This window comes from Lepus europaeus, chromosome 21 (genome assembly GCF_033115175.1).
Source record: "Lepus europaeus isolate LE1 chromosome 21, mLepTim1.pri, whole genome shotgun sequence".
NCBI classification, from domain to species: Eukaryota; Metazoa; Chordata; class Mammalia; order Lagomorpha; family Leporidae; genus Lepus; species Lepus europaeus.
The window spans coordinates 56,031,763-56,050,278 of NC_084847.1; the positions used below are offsets into that span (position 1 = coordinate 56,031,763).

General features: G+C 51.8%; 2 protein-coding genes across 2 annotated transcripts in view; both read right to left on the reverse strand.

Annotated features, from left to right (window-relative positions):
* Nucleotides 1–8,485, reverse strand: part of CYTH3 (cytohesin 3) — a 105,295-nt gene extending 96,810 nt beyond the window's left edge. The window contains exon 1 of the mRNA XM_062180535.1: nt 8,378–8,485. Coding sequence (XP_062036519.1) covers nt 8,378–8,411 — 34 coding nt within the window. The 5' untranslated portion in view covers nt 8,412–8,485. The remainder of the gene's footprint in view (nt 1–8,377) is intronic.
* Nucleotides 8,486–10,670: 2,185 nt separating this feature from the next.
* LOC133750266 (small integral membrane protein 10-like protein 2A) overlaps nt 10,671–18,516 on the reverse strand; it is a 69,353-nt gene continuing 61,507 nt past the window's right edge. Inside the window, exon 2 of the mRNA XM_062179773.1 lies at nt 10,671–11,247. Within this exon, the coding sequence (XP_062035757.1) occupies nt 10,888–11,247 (360 nt within the window). The 3' untranslated portion in view covers nt 10,671–10,887. The remainder of the gene's footprint in view (nt 11,248–18,516) is intronic.

The following is an 18,516-nucleotide window of genomic DNA, read 5'->3' on the forward strand; positions in this document are numbered from 1 at the left end:
GGGGCAACTGGAACAGAATCCGGCGCCCCAACCAGGACTAGAACCCGGTGTGCCGGTGCCGCAAGGAGGAGGATTAGCCTGTTAAGCCACGGCGCCGGCCAGTATCAGCATCGTAGCTGTCCCATTTCTTTTCTTTTCTTTTTTTTTTTTTTTTTTTGACAGGCAGAGTGGATAGTGAGAGAGAAACAGAGAGAAAGGTCTCCCTTTTTGCCGTTGGTTCACCCTCCAATGGCCACTGCGGCCGGCGCATCGTGCTGATCCAAAGCCAGGAGCCAGGTGCTTCTCCTGGTCTCCCATGCGGGTGCAGGGCCCAAGGACTTGGGCCATCCTCCACTGCCTTCCCGGGCCATAGCAGAGAGCTGGCCTGGAAGAGGGGTAACCGGGATAGAATCCGGCACTCCAACCGGGACTAGAACCCGGTGTGCCAGTGCCGCAAGGCGGAGGATTAGTCTGTTAAGCCACGGCACCGGCCGGTATCAGCATCATAGCTGTCCCACTTCTGATCTGGCTCCTTGCTGATGTGCCTGGGAAGACAGGGGAAGTTGTTCCAGCTGTTTGGGCCCCTGCGCTCAGGTAGGAGATCCAGATGAAGCTCCTGGCTCCAGCCTGGCCCAGCACTGGCCACTGTGGCCATATGGAGAGTAAACCAGCACATGGGGGGATTCTCTAGCTGCCCCACCCTCCAGCTCTGTGTTTCAAGCAAACACATCTTTTAAACAAACAAGAAAGAACAGAACATTAACAGCTATTGTAGTAATTCTGAGTAGCAGGAACATGAGTGATTGTTTCCTCATTTTCTGTACTTTTCCGTGTTTTTATACAGATTTGCTTATTTGCTCTATGTATGTCCTTCCTTCTTCTGTCACCCTAATCTGCCCAGCCGGCGTAATAACCACTTGAACCACCACAGCAATTCCCCCTGTGCCCTCCCCCAGTTAACTCCAAGTCCTCCAGCCCCCCTCACCCTCCTCGAATTGGCTGTCCACTCAGCAGCAGGGAACACTCTTCTCAAAAAGGCAGGGGATGCTAAATGCTAAGTAAGGACCCAAAACCCAAACACTGGAGTTCGACACACGACTCCATGACTGACTACCTATGTCTTAGCTCCCCTACGCCTCCATTTCCCTATCTGTAAATGGCGATAATATGACAAAGAATAAAAGACCTGTAGAACTCACACGACAGAACCTGACCCAGAGGGTGATATGCAAGTATTAGCTAAAATTATTGCCATATAAACCCCATTTCATTCCCCTGCTTAAAATCCTTCAGCTGCTCCACGTACTCAGAAGCAAATCTGAATTCCTAACCGACAGACAGCAAAGGCCTGCAAGGCCCCAGCCTGCCCCATCCCCCTTCACTCTGTTCCAGCCACAGAAAATTGCTTTCAATTTTCCAAACACACCTGCTCAGATCTGGCCAGCTCAGGGGCTCTCCCCAGGTCACAATTCCTATAGGCTGAACCGGAAGGGCCATTTCCTCAAAAAGACTGTCCCAGGCCACACAGCTTTTCCCTAAACCTCACCCATCCTACACCCTACCCCACAACTTCCCTTAACACATTCAGCCTGTTCTGCAATCATTTTATGGAGTTGTTTCCCTTGCTGTCCGCCTCCCTCTCTGAACACAAGCTCTGTGAATGTAAGACATTCCTCTGCCTTATTCGCCGCTACAGCCCTCGTGCCAAGCACAGCACCTGGCAGTTGGGAGAGATGACTTCAGTATTTGAATTAATGACCACAAAAGAACACACCCCAAGCCTTAGCTACAAGACTCTATCCTGTCCACTTTTCAAGCACTGAAAAGTGCAGTGGCAAATGTATTTCGAAACATCACATTGTACCGCATAAATACACAATTCTTTGCCAATTAAAGATAAAACTGGGAGGAAAAAGTGCAGTGGTTAACTTAAGATTTATTTATCTGAAAGGCAAAGTTAGAGACAGAGACTGAATCTTTCACCTGCTAGTCTACTCTGCAAATGTGTCCAACAGCCAGGGCTGGGCCAGGCTGAAGCCAGGAGCCAGGAACTTCATTTTGGTCCCCCAACATGAGCAGCAGGGACCCAAGCTCTCAGGCCATCATCTGCTGCCTTCCCAGGAGCATTAGCAGGAAGCTAGACTGGAAGTAAAGCAGCCAGGTCTCAAACCAGCACTCTGATACAGGATGCCAGCATCACATCAGTGGCCCAAGCCACTGAGCCACAATGCAAGCCCCTCCCCCTCCTTTAAAGATTTATTTACTTGAAAGTCAGAGTTACACAGAGAGAGAAGCAGAGGCAGAGAGAGAGAGAGAGGTCTTCCATCCACTGGTTCACTCCCCAGTTGGTCTTATCAGCTGGGAAGCTGCACCAATCCAAAGCCAGGAGCCAGGAGCTCCCTCCAGGTCTTCCCACATGGGTGCAGGGGCCCAAGGACTTGGGCCATCTTCTACTGCTTTTCCAGACCATAGCAGAGAGCTGGATCGGAAGTGAAGCAGCCAGGACTCGAACTGGCGCCCATATGGGATGCTGGCACTGCAGACAGCAGCTTTATCCGCTACGCCACAGCGCTGGCCCCAAAGCCCCCTTTTTTTAACATAGAAAAATTCCCTCAAAAAGAGGGAAACAGCATACTGTTTTTTCATGACACTTTCCCATATTGGCAAAAGTGAAGTTATTTAACTTAACTGAATTTCAAAAACAAAAAGACATGTTACAGTGAAAAGTTTCCTCCCCACACAGACATCCCTCAGGGCCATCGACCATCCCAAACAGGTAACCACTGTTACTAGTTCCTTGTTTAACCTTCTGCACAATTTTCACGCATATACAGGAACTTCCTTAAAAAAAAAAAAAAAAAGGTAGCACACAATGTACATTTTCCACATGTTACTTCTGTAACTTGAACAAGGTATTTTGGAGATCTTTTCTGTATCAAGTCATAAAACAGCTCTCTTGTACCTTTCTACAACCTCATTCACCATCTGGTGTATTACATTATATCTGACCTGTCTCCTGCTGATGGAAGCTCAAACAAGGGCAACCAATAATCCTGGATCTAGGTCATCTCACACACATGCAAATGTATCTGCAGGTCAAATTCCTGGAACTGGTATTGTTAGGTCAAAGGATTGATACAGTAGCAATTGTTTTAAAATACTTATTTAATTGAAAGGCAGGGTTAGAGAAAGGAGGGAGGGAGAGGGGAGGGAGGGAGGAGGAGAAAGGAGAAAGGGAGGGAGAGGGGGAGGGAGAGGGGGAGAGAGAAGGGGAGAGAGAGAGGGAGAGAGAGGGGGGAGAGAGATGGGGAGAGAGAGGGGGGAAAGGGAGAGAGGGGGGGAAAGGGAGAGAGAGAGAGGGGAGAGAGAGAGAGGGGGGAGAGAGAGAGGGGGGGAGGGGGGGAGGGGGGAGAGAGAGGGGGGGGAGAGAGAGAGCGAGCTCACTCTTCCATACACTGGGTTCTTTCCTCAAACGACTGCAATGGCCAGGACGGGCAAGGCTGAAGCCAGGAGCTTCCTCTGGTCTCCCACAAGGCTGCAGGGGCCTCAGGTCCTGGGCCATCTTCTGCTGCCTTCCCAGGCACGTCAGCAGGGAACTGAATCAGAAGGGGAGCAGCTGGCACCCATATGGGATATGCTGGGGTTGCAGGCAGTAACTTTACCTGCTACGCCACTACGCCCACCCCAATTTTTTCTTCTTCTTCTTTTTTTTTTTTTTTTTGACAGGCAGAGTGGACAGTGAGAGAGAGAGAGAGACAGAGAGAAAGGTCTTCCTTTGCCGTTGGTTTACCCTCCAATGGCCGCCGCGGTTGGCGCGCTGCGACTGGCCACCGTGCTGATCCGATGGCAGGAGCCAGGTGCTTCTCCTGGTCTCCCATGGGGTGCAGGGCCCAAGCACTTGAGCCATCCTCCACTGCACTCCTGGGCCACAGCAGAGAGCTGGCCTGGAAGAGGGGCAACCGGGACAGAATCCGGTGCCCCGACTGGGGACTAGAATCCGGTGTGCCGGCGCCGCAAAGCGGAGGATTAGCCTAGTGAGCCGTGGCGCCGGCTAATTTTTTCTTCTTTTTGAAAGAGGGTCCTGCAAACTCTAATCCACTGACTTATCCCCCAAATTCCTGTAACAGCCAAGACTAGAAAGGCTGAAGCCAGGGATAAAAGCCAAGTCTCCCATGTGGGCGGCAGAGCACCCCAACTACTTCAGCCATCACCTGCTGCCTTCCAGGGAGTGGACTACTAGCAGGAAGCTGGAAGTGGAGCAGAGTGAGGACTCACATCCAGGCGTCCTAATACACGGGATGCAGGCATCCAAGTGGTGTCTTAACCTCTAAGCCAAACGTCTGCCCCTACACTTGTGATTTTAAAAGGGACTGCCCAAAGCTCCTGGATCTATCAGGGTCTACACAGGCATCCTTTCAAGGATCTGCAAGACAGGGAATATAAGGAATTGGGTACACATGTGATGGAAAAACTGCGAAGTCAAACAGGAAATGGTCAGACAACCCAGAGATAACCAACAACAAGAAGCTGCTCCCACCACTAGATTGGAAGGTAAAAGGGAGGAGGGGCTGGGCCCAAGGGGCAGCAGCTGGGGAAACCAGGACCTGACGGCGGGAGCTGGAGCCCAAAGGACAAGGCAGCCGCCAGGGACCCTGTGGGCCAGAATGACGGTTAGGCCTGGTGTCTGCCTTCCTCTTACCGTTCCAACAGGGGCTTCCACTGACCAAACCCAGCCCAAGGGCAGCTGACAGAGGGCCTGGGAAATGCTGCCTGCAGGGGTGAGTCCCTCAGCAGGGGCAGGGCGGGATGTGGACGGGAGCCAATAGCACACAGGGTGTGCACTACGCCTCTTCCTGCTGGGGTGCTGAGGTTCATCTACCAGCAGGCACTGAGACAGCCTCACCAGAACTCCTGTTTTTCAGGCATGGGGCCAGCACCTGTCCGACAGGGGAAAGGTGGGACTGCAAGCTAGCCTTAATTTTTATTTATTTTCTTGTGAGTGAGGCTGGGTGGCATTTCAAGTGAGCACAGGCTTAACCCTCATCTAAACGGGTAGGGGGGTGGGACCGTGAGGAAGGGAAAAACCAATTAAAGTTAATTCACCTCATCTGCCAGGACAGTCCACTCAGGAACATCAGTCACACAGATGGGGGTAGGGAGCCACACGGGCCGGCCACCTTCCAAGCAGGGACACAGCTCAAGAACGGCTCTAGAAAACTGAACGGCACCAAAGCCTCAAAGGAATTAAAAATACCTTAACTACGCTCTGCACACATTACGGAGAACAATGAGTTCTTGTAATCTTGTACCCCCACTCGCTCCCTGTAACTGCCTTCCAGCCATTCATGCCACCAGCCTCCCTCCTTATCTTGCGCCGAAAGAACAAATATTACCACCCTGGACAGCAGGTTCAATCATAAAAGCGGCAAGCAGGAATCAATTTTTAGTCTCCTTACTTGACCAATATGTTAACCAAAGAAAACAAACAAACCTGTAAATCATCTTATGTCTCTGCCATTACCACCATGTGACTGGATCATCTCTTTCTTCAACAAGCCTGAAACTGACCCCCATAGACCCAAAAACGTTATGCTTTGTAATCAGATGGCAACTAAACTGTTCTCTTTCAAAGGCTGAACTTCATCTCTAAAACCATAAATTTGAACACATAGCATTTTTCGAAAAATAAATATTAATAACTATAAAAAAGTGAAGTGTTATGTTAACTTCGAGACCTCCAACAATCAAGTGTTAAATGTGAGCACTGGGCCGGCGCCGTGGCATAGCAGGTAAAGCCACTGCCTGCAGCGCCGGCATCCCACATGGACACTGGTTCCAGTCCCGGCTGCTCCACTTCCTATCCAGCTCTCTGTTATGGCCTAGGAAGGCAGTGGAAGATGGCCCAAATGCTTGGGACCCTGCACCCACATGGGAGACCCAGAAGCACATGGCACCGGCTTTGGTTCAGCTCAGCTCCAGCCGTTGCCGTCATCTGGGGAGTGAACCGGCGGATGGAAGACCTCTCTCGCACACGCTCGCTTGCTCTCTCTGCCTCTCTGTAGCTCTCCCTTTCAAATAAATAAATCTTAAAAAAAAAAAAAAAAAATGTGAGCACATCCAGCTTATTCAATAACCACCACATAAAGACTCAGTTCAAAATTCTCAAAGATTCTCACTTGAAAGAAATACTTATCCTACGATTGCCAAACATATTTTTAAATGTCTTCCACACGGAAGGAAGGATGATTTTAATAAATCAAATTAATAAAGGCTGGAAGTTGCTTTCTACCACCCACCAAGCCGCTTGGCATCTCAGCAATCAATAAATAACTGTTCGTTGTTGAATGAATTAGATGCTGTACTTCAAAACACTCGCCTGCCTATAAGCTGCTTTTTGCCAATCTGAAAGTAATATACGCTCATCCCAGACACCTGGAAAATATAAAAACTAAGAAAATAAAACATCCATAATGTCACCAGCTTTTATTTTGTTTAGAGTATGATGTGTAAAACAACTGCTTATTTTTAGTGGTTATAAAATGTTTCATCCAATAAACTTGCCATAATTTACCTCGCCAATCCCCTACTGGTGGACAGCGCTGTTTTCAATAACTTACAAACAGCTCAAGGCACACAGCTTCCTTCACAAGATTTTTTTATTTCAAGGTTGTTTGTGATATATTCCCAGAAGAAACGCGAATGGCCCAATTTGAAGACTTCTGATAATTAATACCACCCCTTGCTGTCACGGTCCCAGTCCTGGAGTTCTATAAATTGCTGGAACACAGTGGCTTCCCCCCACACACACACCTGCTTTTACCTTCGCATCTTTCTGCATTTCCTCATTCAGAGTGAAGCACCTCCCAAATGAAATCGCCAAGCCAGCCAGCTACACACGTCTAAACACTGCGGGTCGTTTGTCACTATTCTCTGACAAAGGGAAACCCACCACGACAAAGCGCGATAGGCTGGCGCCCGGCACCCACGGGGAACCCATTACTTAGGATCTGACGCTGCCAGACGGGGCAGCCTGGCTGTAGGAGGGTTTGCAACTGGGCTCCTTCTTGCCACAGCACCCTCTTCCATAAACAGCACACCCACTCGGGCCACAGCAAGAACCACGCCAGGCGCCAACTTCCCACCATCCCAGCCGCGTCGGCTTCTTCTTCCACGCGACAACATCTCCCTCTGAGCCCCACTTGAATTCTAGAAGGCACCTTGATTAACCACTTCATCCTGAAGCATTCAATACTGCTGATTCTTACAGGCAGCTGCTCCCGCAGCCTGTAATTAAGATTTTTTTTTTTTTTCCCCTGAACGCTCCCTTATTACATGGGGGTCTGATGACTCCGGCTGTCAGCAAAAAAAAAACAAGAGAGAGAGAGAGAGATCGTTAGCCAAAGTAGAGAGAGCCTCCACTTTGGGTGCCCCTGTTAAAAAAAAAGGGGGGGGGGAGGGAAAAGGGCAGATGGGCGTTAACCCTTTACTGGCCAAGGCAATGACCCACTCATTCCACCCGAACAGGGAGGCACATTTTTCTGTTTGTAAAACCTGCTATGCAGAATGACACACAGCAATCTGACTCCACTCGGTCATGTTCAATCACAACGAGGAAGCTGACGGTCCAGCAGGGACCACCGGGGCTAGGCTGTGCAGGGCACGACGCACTGGGGTGGGGGTGGGGGTCTCCCCTCCCCTGCTCCCGGCTGTGGCTCCCGACTCGCACCCTCGGCTGCTGCACTGTCTCGGTTCTTTTTTTTGCCTACTCTGTAACAATTGCTATTTTATAGAACGCGTGTGCAGACCGGGACTCCAGCTGCCCCGGGCCCCTCGCTGAACGCAATTCCAGAGACCACTTCGGACCTAAAGCCGAGAGAAGAAGGGTCCCGACCCTCAGCCCGCTCTCCTCTTGTGCCCCTCCCGCAGAGCCCCGATGCAGAACTTTCCCCCTCCCCACTGCCCACAGGTGTCGCAGCTCCCGACCCCCCCTCACCCGGGGCACGGGGCTTCCAGGGGGGTCGCCGCACACAGCTGGGGGCTCCGGAGGGCGTGGACGCCCTTGGCCGCCCCGAGCCGGGAAAGGTCGCCCCGCAGGGTCCCGCGCGCCACCGCAGCGACCCCCGCGCTCCGGCCCGCGGCGGCCCCGGCTCCCCACCCGGACCCCGGCTCGGGGCTGGGTGGTGACCCCGGCCCGCCTCGTCCCAGGAGTCCCCGGCGCCGCAGCCTCGGGCCTCCCGCGCTCGCCAGCCGGCACCGGCGTCGCCCAGGACGCCGTCTCCTCAGGCGGACCCCCGGCTCGGGGACCCCCGGCCCCGGTCGTCCGCTCGCGCCAGCCCGCCCCCACCTCAAACCCCCGGCCTCAGGCCGCCGGCGGGCCGGCCACACCTCCGACACTTACCGCCGCCGCCCTCGCCGCCGCCGTCCTCGTCCATCTTGAAGCCGCTCCCGCAGCCGGCAAGCCCGGGGCCGACGGTCAGGGGGCCGCTAGCCGGGGTCCCTGCGCGAGGCAGCGCGCGCGCGGCCGGGCGGCTCCTCAGCGCGCGGCCCGGGTCGCGGCCGGGCCTCCTCCCCGCCGGGCGGGGCCTCGCCGCTCGGCGCGCCGTCACGTGACCGCGGCCCCGCCCCTCCAGCCGCGGTGGGCGGGGCCCGAAAGCCTCGCGGCCCCGCCCCGCCCTTCGGAGCCTGCCTGTCCGGGCGCTGTCTGCTCTGCTGGGGCGATCCGGACCGCGCGACCCTCGGGGTGCAGGCCCCCGTCGTGCGCGCGGCTGGCGGCAGACCTCTCCGCCCTGTGCGGGCCCCGGGATGCACGTGGGGTCTGGGACACGGGGACGGATCCCCGTTCTGCTGCTACACACCCAAGTGGCCGGGGTGGGGGGTGGTTGGGGGGTGCAGCTCGCACGTGCGCTTGGTTTGGATGGGGCGGGGGAACAGCTGGAGGCACCCAAAAGTCAGGCCCTCCCCGCTTCGGCCCCCCAAGACAACGTCAGAATAATTGCAGGCTTTTGGCTTCCTCCGGGGCGGTAGAGCCTCTCCGCTCCTGCCCGGCCGCGGGTGCGCGCTCCAGTTGCTTATGAGGTTGCAAACCCAGGCCCAGTGGGGCACACCTGAGGTCCAGCCCCGGGAAGGCGGGAGGGCGGGAGGGGGTGGCCGGCGTGGCGTCGGATGCCCTTGGAGTTCAGCGCCAGCCTCTCTTGGATCGCTGCCAGCTGCCCTGGATTTATGGCTACAGGAGGAGGTCTGAACTCAATTCCCCGTGGGCACAGGCCTGTGGGGCGGCCGCCTCCCCTCCTTCCTGCCCCAAATCTCTGTGGATCGCCTGCCTCACTCGCCGCCGCCGGTCTGGCTTCCAGTAAGGCACAGAACGCAGCCCCTCCCAACTGGCCGTTCTGCTGGAGCTAAATTGCATTAAAGAAAAGCAAACCTTGTAACGGGGGAGATGGCTCCTCTCTAATAGAATTCTCCGGCAACTGTTTTATATTTGCAGGTCGCTCATTGAGTCAAAGGACTTTTCCCCCGGGGGGTCATCTGTCTAAGCCAACCACGGTTGTGGAGAGAATCCAAGGAGTTCTACCTGCAGAAAACAACACGAATTAAGACACGGGGGCGCTCAGGCACTTCCAAGGCCATGGGCCACCCTTGTGTGACAAAGGGACAATGTGATGTAGGTTCAAGTCCCCACCCACACAGGTGGCACCCTGGTCTTGTTCACAGCGGTTTGTTATCTTAGAGATAAGAGCATCCAAGGATAGCATACTTTGAACTCGATAATGTGAAAACTGGGTGTCGAACTCACGGATATGACCAACGTGAAATATGTCTCGACGTCAACTCCTGGTTCTTTAGATGTCTTAGGAGTGGGAGCTGCAGGCCGGCGCCGCAGCTCACTAGGCTAATCCTCCGCCTGTGGCGCCGGTACCCCAGGTTCTAGTCCCGGTTGGGGCGCCGGATTCTGTCCTGGTTGCCCCTCTTCCAGTGGCCCAGGAAGGCAGTGGAGGATGGCCCAGGTCCTTGGGCCCTGCACCTGCATGGGAGACCAGGAGGAAGCACCTGGCTCCTGGCTTCAGATCGGCGCAGCGGCCACTTTGGGGGGTGAACCAACGGAAAAGGAGGAACTTTCTCTCTGTCTGTCTCTCTCACTTTCTAACTCTGCCTGTCCAATGTGTAAGGAAAACGATTTGTCAAAAAAATTATTAAATCTAGTTATTAAATTGTTGCCACCACCTTGTCAGGTACCACCTGTAGTGTGGGCACTGCCCCAGGTGCTAGGAATACAATGGCGAAAACGCCAGCATCGTGGCACAGTGGGTTAAGCTGCTGCCTGCAGCACTGCATCCCATCTGAGCGCTGGTTCGAGTCCCGGCTGCTCCACTTCCGATCCAGCTCCCTGCTATTGCATTTGGGAGGGCAGTGGAAGATGGTCCAGGTGCTTGGGCCCCTGCACCCACATGGAAGACCCAGGTAGACAGAGTTCCTGGGTTCTGGCTTCAGCCTCGCCCAGCCCTGGCTGTGGCAGCCTTGAGGGGAGTGAACCAGAGGAGGGAAGTTCTCACTATCTTTTCCTCTCTCTCCCAGCCCCCCTGTAACCCTGTCTTTCAAGAGAATAAATAAATCTTTTAAAAAAAAAATTCCTCTTTAGCTTCGTGGGACTGACGGTGTAGAAGAAACACAGCCATTAACCAAATGATGACACAGTGATTTAATGATAATTTGTCGCATCAATAGCATTTCCTGTAGAGTTTTCCATCAGAACCTACTGTGGTCTGTGTTCATTCTGCCTCCACCACCCACCGCAGGGAGAAAACCGTGGAGTCTGACACTGCTGCCAGACAAACAAGCCATGAACACAGGAGCCGTTTGAAACCCCTTCAGCAGCCCTTTGGGCCAACTGCAGAAATAGTCGAAAAAAAATCAAGAATGTGCGCATTCCGGAAGGGTCAGGGGACTTCTCCTTTGTACATTCATCGGCATGCTCCAAGTGGAAATCTGTGCATTAGGTCGCACACAGCCTCCCCCAGCGCTGAGGCTCACAAGAGCCCAAGCCCAGCCAAAGGCCCCAGAGGCTGCCCACACAGCCCCAGCCACGGCTGCTGCCAGCACTTCCCGTCCGCTCCGATAACAGTCAGCAAAGGCAGACACGGTGGTGGCCGTCAGCAGATGGGGTCCTCGACTAATCCAGGGTCTGGTCCAGGCCGGGGAGGGGACACGGTGAGGCCAGCTCGCTGCGGGCTCCGGGGAAGGCGTGGAATGTTTCCCGAAATCTAATTTTATCTGGGAAAGAAAAAAAAAAAAAAACTCTCATTGGAATGGAGATGATCTTAGATGAACATGCTCTGCTCCGTCCAGGCAAACAGGGGTGGGAGTGTCAAATCACAGCCTTGTTAAATGTTTAAAAGCTCGGACGCCCTCATTTTCCAGTCGTTCACTGCCCAGCCACCTTGGTTTTGTTTTCTGCCCCCTCGAAGCCACACAACCGACATCAGGTTTCCTGGGACTCCTGACATAACCAAGGGCAGCTTAATTCTTTTTGGATTGATCAGTCGCGTGCATGTTTGCAAGAACAAAGGCAGTCAAATTTTTCCTTTATGGTAAACTTCGGAGGAAAAAATAATCATTTGGTCCCCATCTCAAACCATTTGCTGTTGGAAGGATGGCCTTCTACTTGCCCCAGGCTGCATCAATATTAATTATTAGACTCAAGTTGTCTCCTGTAGTAATAAAAAGCTATGTTATTTTTATCCAGTTCTTCATTTTTATAGTTTGTCCCTGACCTACTAAAAACAAAAAAAAAAAAATTAATTAATTTTTAAAATTAAGCTGGTCAAGGGTCCACAGCGTGTGCAGCGTGGCAGGCGTCAGGGGACTCTTCTGTCCTGGGGTGCAGGGGGGATTATGGGACAGGAAGTTACACAGAAAAAGGGGGAAACGACACGTGGACATGGAACATCTGTGTGTGCTCCCGGCCGGCACTCAAGCGACAGCATAGCAGTCACGGAGCACTGTTACCTAACTGTGCACAGGCAGACGCGCCTGCGCGATTGAAAGTGTACGGTGGCAGGAGCCAGCCATGACTGCTGGCCTTTGGAAGGAGGCCACAGAACATCCCAGGAATGGTAAACACACTGCATCACCAAGTGCCACTGATGGTATGCGGATAACCCAGGCTCCCACGTCAGGCGGTTCGGTCACTTCAGCTTCTAGGCTGTGTGACTTCGGTAGTGTCTTCGGCTCTCTGTGCCCTCATTTCCATGAAATGAGATCAACCGCAGGCCCGGACCACACGTGACAACTCTGAGAACTAGACGCGGTCATTCACTAGCGGAGCAGGGTGTACAGTAAGCACTTAATGGATGCACCCCACATCCACAAGTCACTCATTCTGACTTTCACTGAGGCCCGCCCCCTTTCACCTCCTGGTTGCCGTCTTTCCCTCCACGCTTGCCTCGGAATCCATTCCTGCCCTGTTCTGTGCCTATGGGTGCAAATGTCCCTCTCTGCTGTCCTCCCTTGTGTGCTAAGGAACCAGGTTCTTAGGGCCACGGTCCTGCAGGTGCATTTCCATAAGGGAATCAGGGGACTCTGTGTCCCTGCCTTTGATGTTAGTTGATTCACCCAACAACCTGCTTCTTAACATCCCCAGCATGCTGGGGCCCTGGGGCTCCAACAGGGGCTGGTAGGCAGTGGTTCTCCCTGATTGACATGTCAGAGCTCTGCCCCCAGAGTCACAATGAGGCTCCCAGGAACCTCTTCCACAGCCACTTGTAGTGGGGGCAGGGAGGTGGGGAGGGGAGACGAGTCTAATGTACACACCCTATTCAAATACTTGACCGTTGATAATAAATACATGAAGGGGCAGGCTTTGGGGCAATGCAGGTTAAGCCACCACTTGAGCCACTTCAAGTTCCAATGGCTCCACTTTCTGGTCCAGCTTCCCACTGGTGTGCCCAGAAGGCAGCAAGAGATACCCTAAGTACTTGGGCCCCTGCTGCGCATGTGGGAGACCAGCATGGTGTTTCTGGCTCCTGGCTTTGGGCTATTTGGGGAGCGAAGCTGCAGGTAGAAGATCTCTTTCTCTCTCTCTCTGACACTCTGCCTTTCAAATAAATAAATCTTTTAAAAAATAAGAAAAAAAAAGATGTATTATATGAATTTAGAGCTTTATCTATTTTTAAGATGTATTTATTTACTTAATTTTTGGAAAGGCAGAGTTACAGAGGAAGAGGGAGAGACAGACAAGAGGGAGATCTTCTATCTGCTGGTTCACTCCCCAGACAGCTGCAACAGCCAGGGCTGAGGCCTGGAGCTTCATCTGGGTCTCCCCCATGGATGGCAGGGGTCCAAAAACATGGGCCATCTTCCACTACTTTTCATAGGCGTTAGCAGGGAGCTGGATCAGAAGTGGAACAGCTGGATCATCATAGGCAGCATCCAAACCTTTTTAAAAAAAAAAAATGATTTATTTATTTATTTGAAAGGCAGAGAGAGAGAGAGAGAGAGAGAGAGAGGTCTTCCATTTGATGGTTCACTCCCCAATTGGCCACAACAGCTGGAGCTGCACCAATCCGAAGCCAGGAGCCAGGAGCCTCCTCCGGGTCTCCCATGCGGGTACAGGGGCCCAAGGACTTGGGCCATCTTCTACTGCTTTCCCAGACCATAGCACAGAGCTGGATTGGAAGTGGAGCATCCAGGACTTGAACTGGCGCCCATATGGGATGCCGGCACTGCAGGTGGCGCTTTACCTGCTATGCCACATAGCGCCAGCCCTTCTAAGGTTTTCTGATTGCTCTCATTGTTAAAAAAATAAACAAAGAAAAGTCATGTCATCTACAAAGACTTCAGATTCCAAAGCGCTAGAATAAAAGTACTTTTCCCAGTCCCTTTCACTAAGTGCTACTGAAATCGATAGCTATCGCAGAGGAAACAAACAGTAATGACCCTGGAGCATGGCAAGAAGGTGGCCGCAGGACTGGACAGCGCGGGACCCAAAGGAACACCCGGTGCTGAATTCCCTGGTTTTCTTTCTGCCTCGTAGATCCCAAATGTGACACAGCTGGGGAAGCCAGAAATCAGAAACACCAACTGGCGCAGACAAAAAAAAAAAAAAAGGCCCCAACAAAAGGCTATTCTCTGCGGCAAGGGATCAGGAAAGGGTTAGCCTAGCAAAACAGAAAACCTTTAGACAATAACGCCCTGCTCCAGCCAGCCCGAGGCTTGCCAGGCTGAGCCTCCACCCTCCCTGGGCTACAAGGAAGTGTTGCAAACCGAAGCCCCTTCCAGAAAAGGCCAGGTAGGGAATGGGGGCTTTCCTTCCTGCCAAGCAGGCAGGGATGTGGCGACGGCAGAGGGGACAGTCAGGACGGTGGCCACCCTCAGCAACAGCAAGACCACCTGCTACGCCTGCCTGCTCCGTGGGACCAGTGGAGGCCACGTGGGGGACAGGAATGAAATCCCTCTGCTACTCCCTGTCACAGGAGTGTCTGCGGGAGCCTAGGGGACACTTGAACCCCTACTCAGCAGTAACAAGGTGCCCCTCCTCCCTCCCTGTCCCAGGATGTCAACAGAGGCCAACTGGAAAACTGGGACTTAGAAATGACTCAATATGCCTACCCCCGCTTCTCTATTGTAGGTGGAAGAATATATACTGACCCAGAGTCTCACAATACTACCGAAACGTCTAAGATAACGTTAACAACAATGAAACTGCTTATCACACCAAGAACCAGAAAAATTCCCGGTTAAATGACTAAAGACAGTTGATAATGCAAAGAGCAAAATGATGGAAATACTGAGATCATCTGCCTAAGATTTAAATGTCCCCCTCCCCAAATTATTTGAGAATGAAAGAGAACAGGCTCTCATTTGATGGTTCACTCCCCAAAGGTTTACAGCAGTAAAGGCTGGAGCCAGGCCAAAGCCAGGAGCCTGGAACTCAATCCAAGTCTCCCACTTGGGTGACAAGGACTGAACCACTTAAGCCATCACCTGCTGCCTCCCATCTTTTGCATGACCTAGAAGCTGGCGTCAGCAGTCAGTACCGAAAATCAAACCCACGATATTCTGATAGGGGACACCAAAGAATTAGCCACCGAGCAAAAAACCCAACCCCTACAGAAGATTTTAAAGCAGCTGTTGGAAAAATATTCAACAAACATGTTGCAGACAAATGGAAAAAGGAACAAAGGAAAACTTCAGCAAAGGCGTAGACAAAAATCTCACCAAAGTAAAAGAAGATACAAAGAAGAACTAAACAAATTTTTGAACTGAAAAAAGTAACCAAAACATTTTCTACTTTTTTTTTTTTTTTTTTTTTTGACAGGCAGAGTGGACAGTGAGAGAGAGAGAGACAGAGAGAAAGGTCTTCCTTTGCCGTTGGTTCACCCTCTAATGGCCACCGCGGCCGGCGCACCGCGCTGCTCCGAAGCCAGGAGCCAGGTGCTTCTCCTGGTCTCCCCTGGGGTGCAGGGCCCAAGCTTGGGCCATCCTCTGCTGCTTTTCCCAAGCAGGAGCTGGACGGGAAGTGGAGCAGCCAGGACACAAACCGGCACCCATATGGGATGCTGGCATTGTCGCAGGCAGTGGCTTTACCTGCTGCATCACAACACTGGCGCCGGGGCTCTTATCTGTAAGATTTACTTATTTGGCCCGTGTTTCGACTGTCTGTGCCTGTTGCTGGTGGCCGGTCACTTGGAGATGAAGGTGTCTCGTTGGTGGCAGGGGCCTCTGCACTGGGAGGTCCCGTGCTGCTGGGAAAGGCGGGGGAGCTGAGCCCCAGGGCAGTGCCGCAGCTGGATCGCTCACTGCTGTGGCAGGATTTGCAGGCGTTTTTCAAAGTCTACCACAATCTGCCTTCCGTGGCAGCTGTGACCGAAGCCAGCTTAAACCCAAAATGACAAAACAGGAAGCAGCATTGAAACCAGCTGTAAGCCCTACTGCCAATATAGGAAAAATGAGATGCTCATCAAGGAATCAAATCACCCAGACAAAGGAGGCTCTCCTTAGAGAGCAGCCGAAATCAATGAAGTTAAACATGTACTAGAAGGTCGAGCTAAAAAAGGAAGTGAGTGTACAGATTTTCCGTTCAGGTTAGTTTATGTGTATGAGCATCAACTTTTTAAAAAGATTCATTTTATTTATTTGAAAGGCAGAGTTACAGAGAGAGGGAGGGAGAGGCAAAGAGAGAGAGAGAAACTCTTCCATCTGCTGGTTCACTCCCCAGATGGCCACAAAGGTCAGGGCTGGGCCAGGCTGAAGCCAGGAGCCAGGAACTCCATTCTGGTCTCCCACATGGTTGGTAGGGGCCCAAGTATCTGTGCCATCAACTGGATCAGAGGCAGAGTAGCCAGGACTGGAACCAGCACTCTGATCGGGGTGCTCGCTCACAGAGGCTTAACGGACTGCACCGCGATGGACAGAAAGTGATGGGAAAACCACCTGATTCCACGCAATGGAGGAAGAAGTATCTTTCAGCAAACGGTGGGCAACGATCAGATATTCATAGGAAAAGGACATGAACCTGCTAGCATATGGAAGATCTCTCTCTCTCTCTTTCTCTCTCTCTCTCTAACGCTGCCCTTCAAATAATAAACATTTAAAGAAAAAAAAAAAGAACCTAAACCTAATAAAAATTAACTGACCCAAATACAAATATTAACTTAAAATGAATCATACATTAAAATCTCAAGTGTAAAAACGACACAACGTTTAGAAAGTAACACTGTTGAAGATCTTTGGGACCCAGGGTCTAATGTCAAGTTTTTAGACATGACGCCAAGAGCCATAATCCGGGGGCCAGTGTTGTGGCGTAGCTGGTAAAGCCACTGCTTGTGACACTGGCATCCCATAAGGGCATCGGTAAGTCCTTGGGCCCCTGCACCCACGTGGGAGACATGGCAGAAGCTCTGGGCTCCTGGCTTCTGACCAGCCCAGCCCCAGCCATTGTGGCCATTTGGGGGAATAGACCGGCGGATGGAAGACCTCTCTCCCTCTCTCTCTCTTTGTAACTCTGCCTTTCAAATAAATAGTTCTTTAAAAAAAAAAAAAAAAGCATAATCCATAAAGAAGCAACTTGATAAACTCAACTTTGTGAAAATGTTAAACTTTTGCTCTGTAAAAGATCCTTTTAAAGAATAAAAAGCAAGGAGAAAAAAGAAAGAAAAAAAGACAAGGAGAAAATATTTGCAATATTTTCAGGAAGAAATATTTGTCACATATCTGACAAAGTACACATTTCTAGAATGTATCAAGAACTCTTAAAACTCAGCAGTAAAAATAGAAACAATCCAATTAGAAAATGGGCAAAAGACGCGAACAGATATTTCACCAAAAAGGATTAACAGATGGAAAGGAAGCGTATGAAAGACGTCCAGCATCGTTAGCCAGGAGGGAAATGTGAATTAGGACCCCATGGGATACACGCACCTGTCGACCGAAAGCCGAAAAAGATGGGAATGCCTGGTCCAGTCGTTCTGGACGATGGTTTGGGAGTTCCTCTGGGATCCAGCAACTGTGACTGAACATTTATCATAGAGAACTGAACTCTGGGGCCAGCGATGTGGTGTAGCAGGTAAAGTTGCCACCTACAGTGCTGGCATCCCATATGGATGCTGGTTCAAGTCCTGGCTGCTCCACTTCTGATCCAGTCCCCTGCTAATGTGTCTGGGAAAGCAGTAGAAGACAGCCCAAGTACTTGGGCCCCTGCACCAGCGTGGGAGACCCTGGAGGAGGTTCCTGACTCCTGGCTTCAGCTTGGCCTATCCCTGGCCGTTGTGGCCAATTGTGGAATGAATCAGCAGATGGAAGATATCTCTCTCTCCTCTCTCTGTAAAATTGCCTTTCAAATAAAAAGGAAATATTAAAAAAAAAAAAGAAAAGAAAAGAGAAAGAAATGAACCCTGATGTCCATGCAGATCCTAGTCAGGGACACGGCTAGCAGTTTACTTTTAGCAACCAAAACATCCCTGCTGTGGGTAAATTGTGACCCTGGCACGCCTACCCCATGGACACTGCCCAACAATGAGGAGACGGACGATCCACAAAGCCAGCCGGATGGATCCCGAGTGGAAACCGCCAATCCCAAAAGACCACGTAGGTAGGACTCCATAACAGTCCCCAAATGACAAAATGATGATAAACATGGGAGGCGGATGAGTGGATGCCAGGGGTTGATACGTTCTCGGGGAAGGACGACAGTGGCTATAATGGGGGCAGCGGGAAGGGACCTGTGTGGTGTGGGGTGGTTTTTGTGGTGGTGGATACATGAAGTTACACCTGTGAACTGTACAATTTTCTGTTTGTTTTAAAATGTGTTTATTTGAAAGGCAGAGTGACAGAGAGAAAGGGAGAGAGAGAGAGCTTCCATCCATTGATTCACTCCCTTAATGGCTGCAACAGCTGGGACTGGGCCAGGTCAAAGCCAGGTCTCCCACATGGGTAGCAGGGGCTCAAGAACTTGGGCCATCTCCCGCTGCTTCCCTGGCGCACTAGCAAGGAGCTGGATCGGAAGCGGAGCAGCCAGGACTTGAAATGGCACTCCAGTATGGG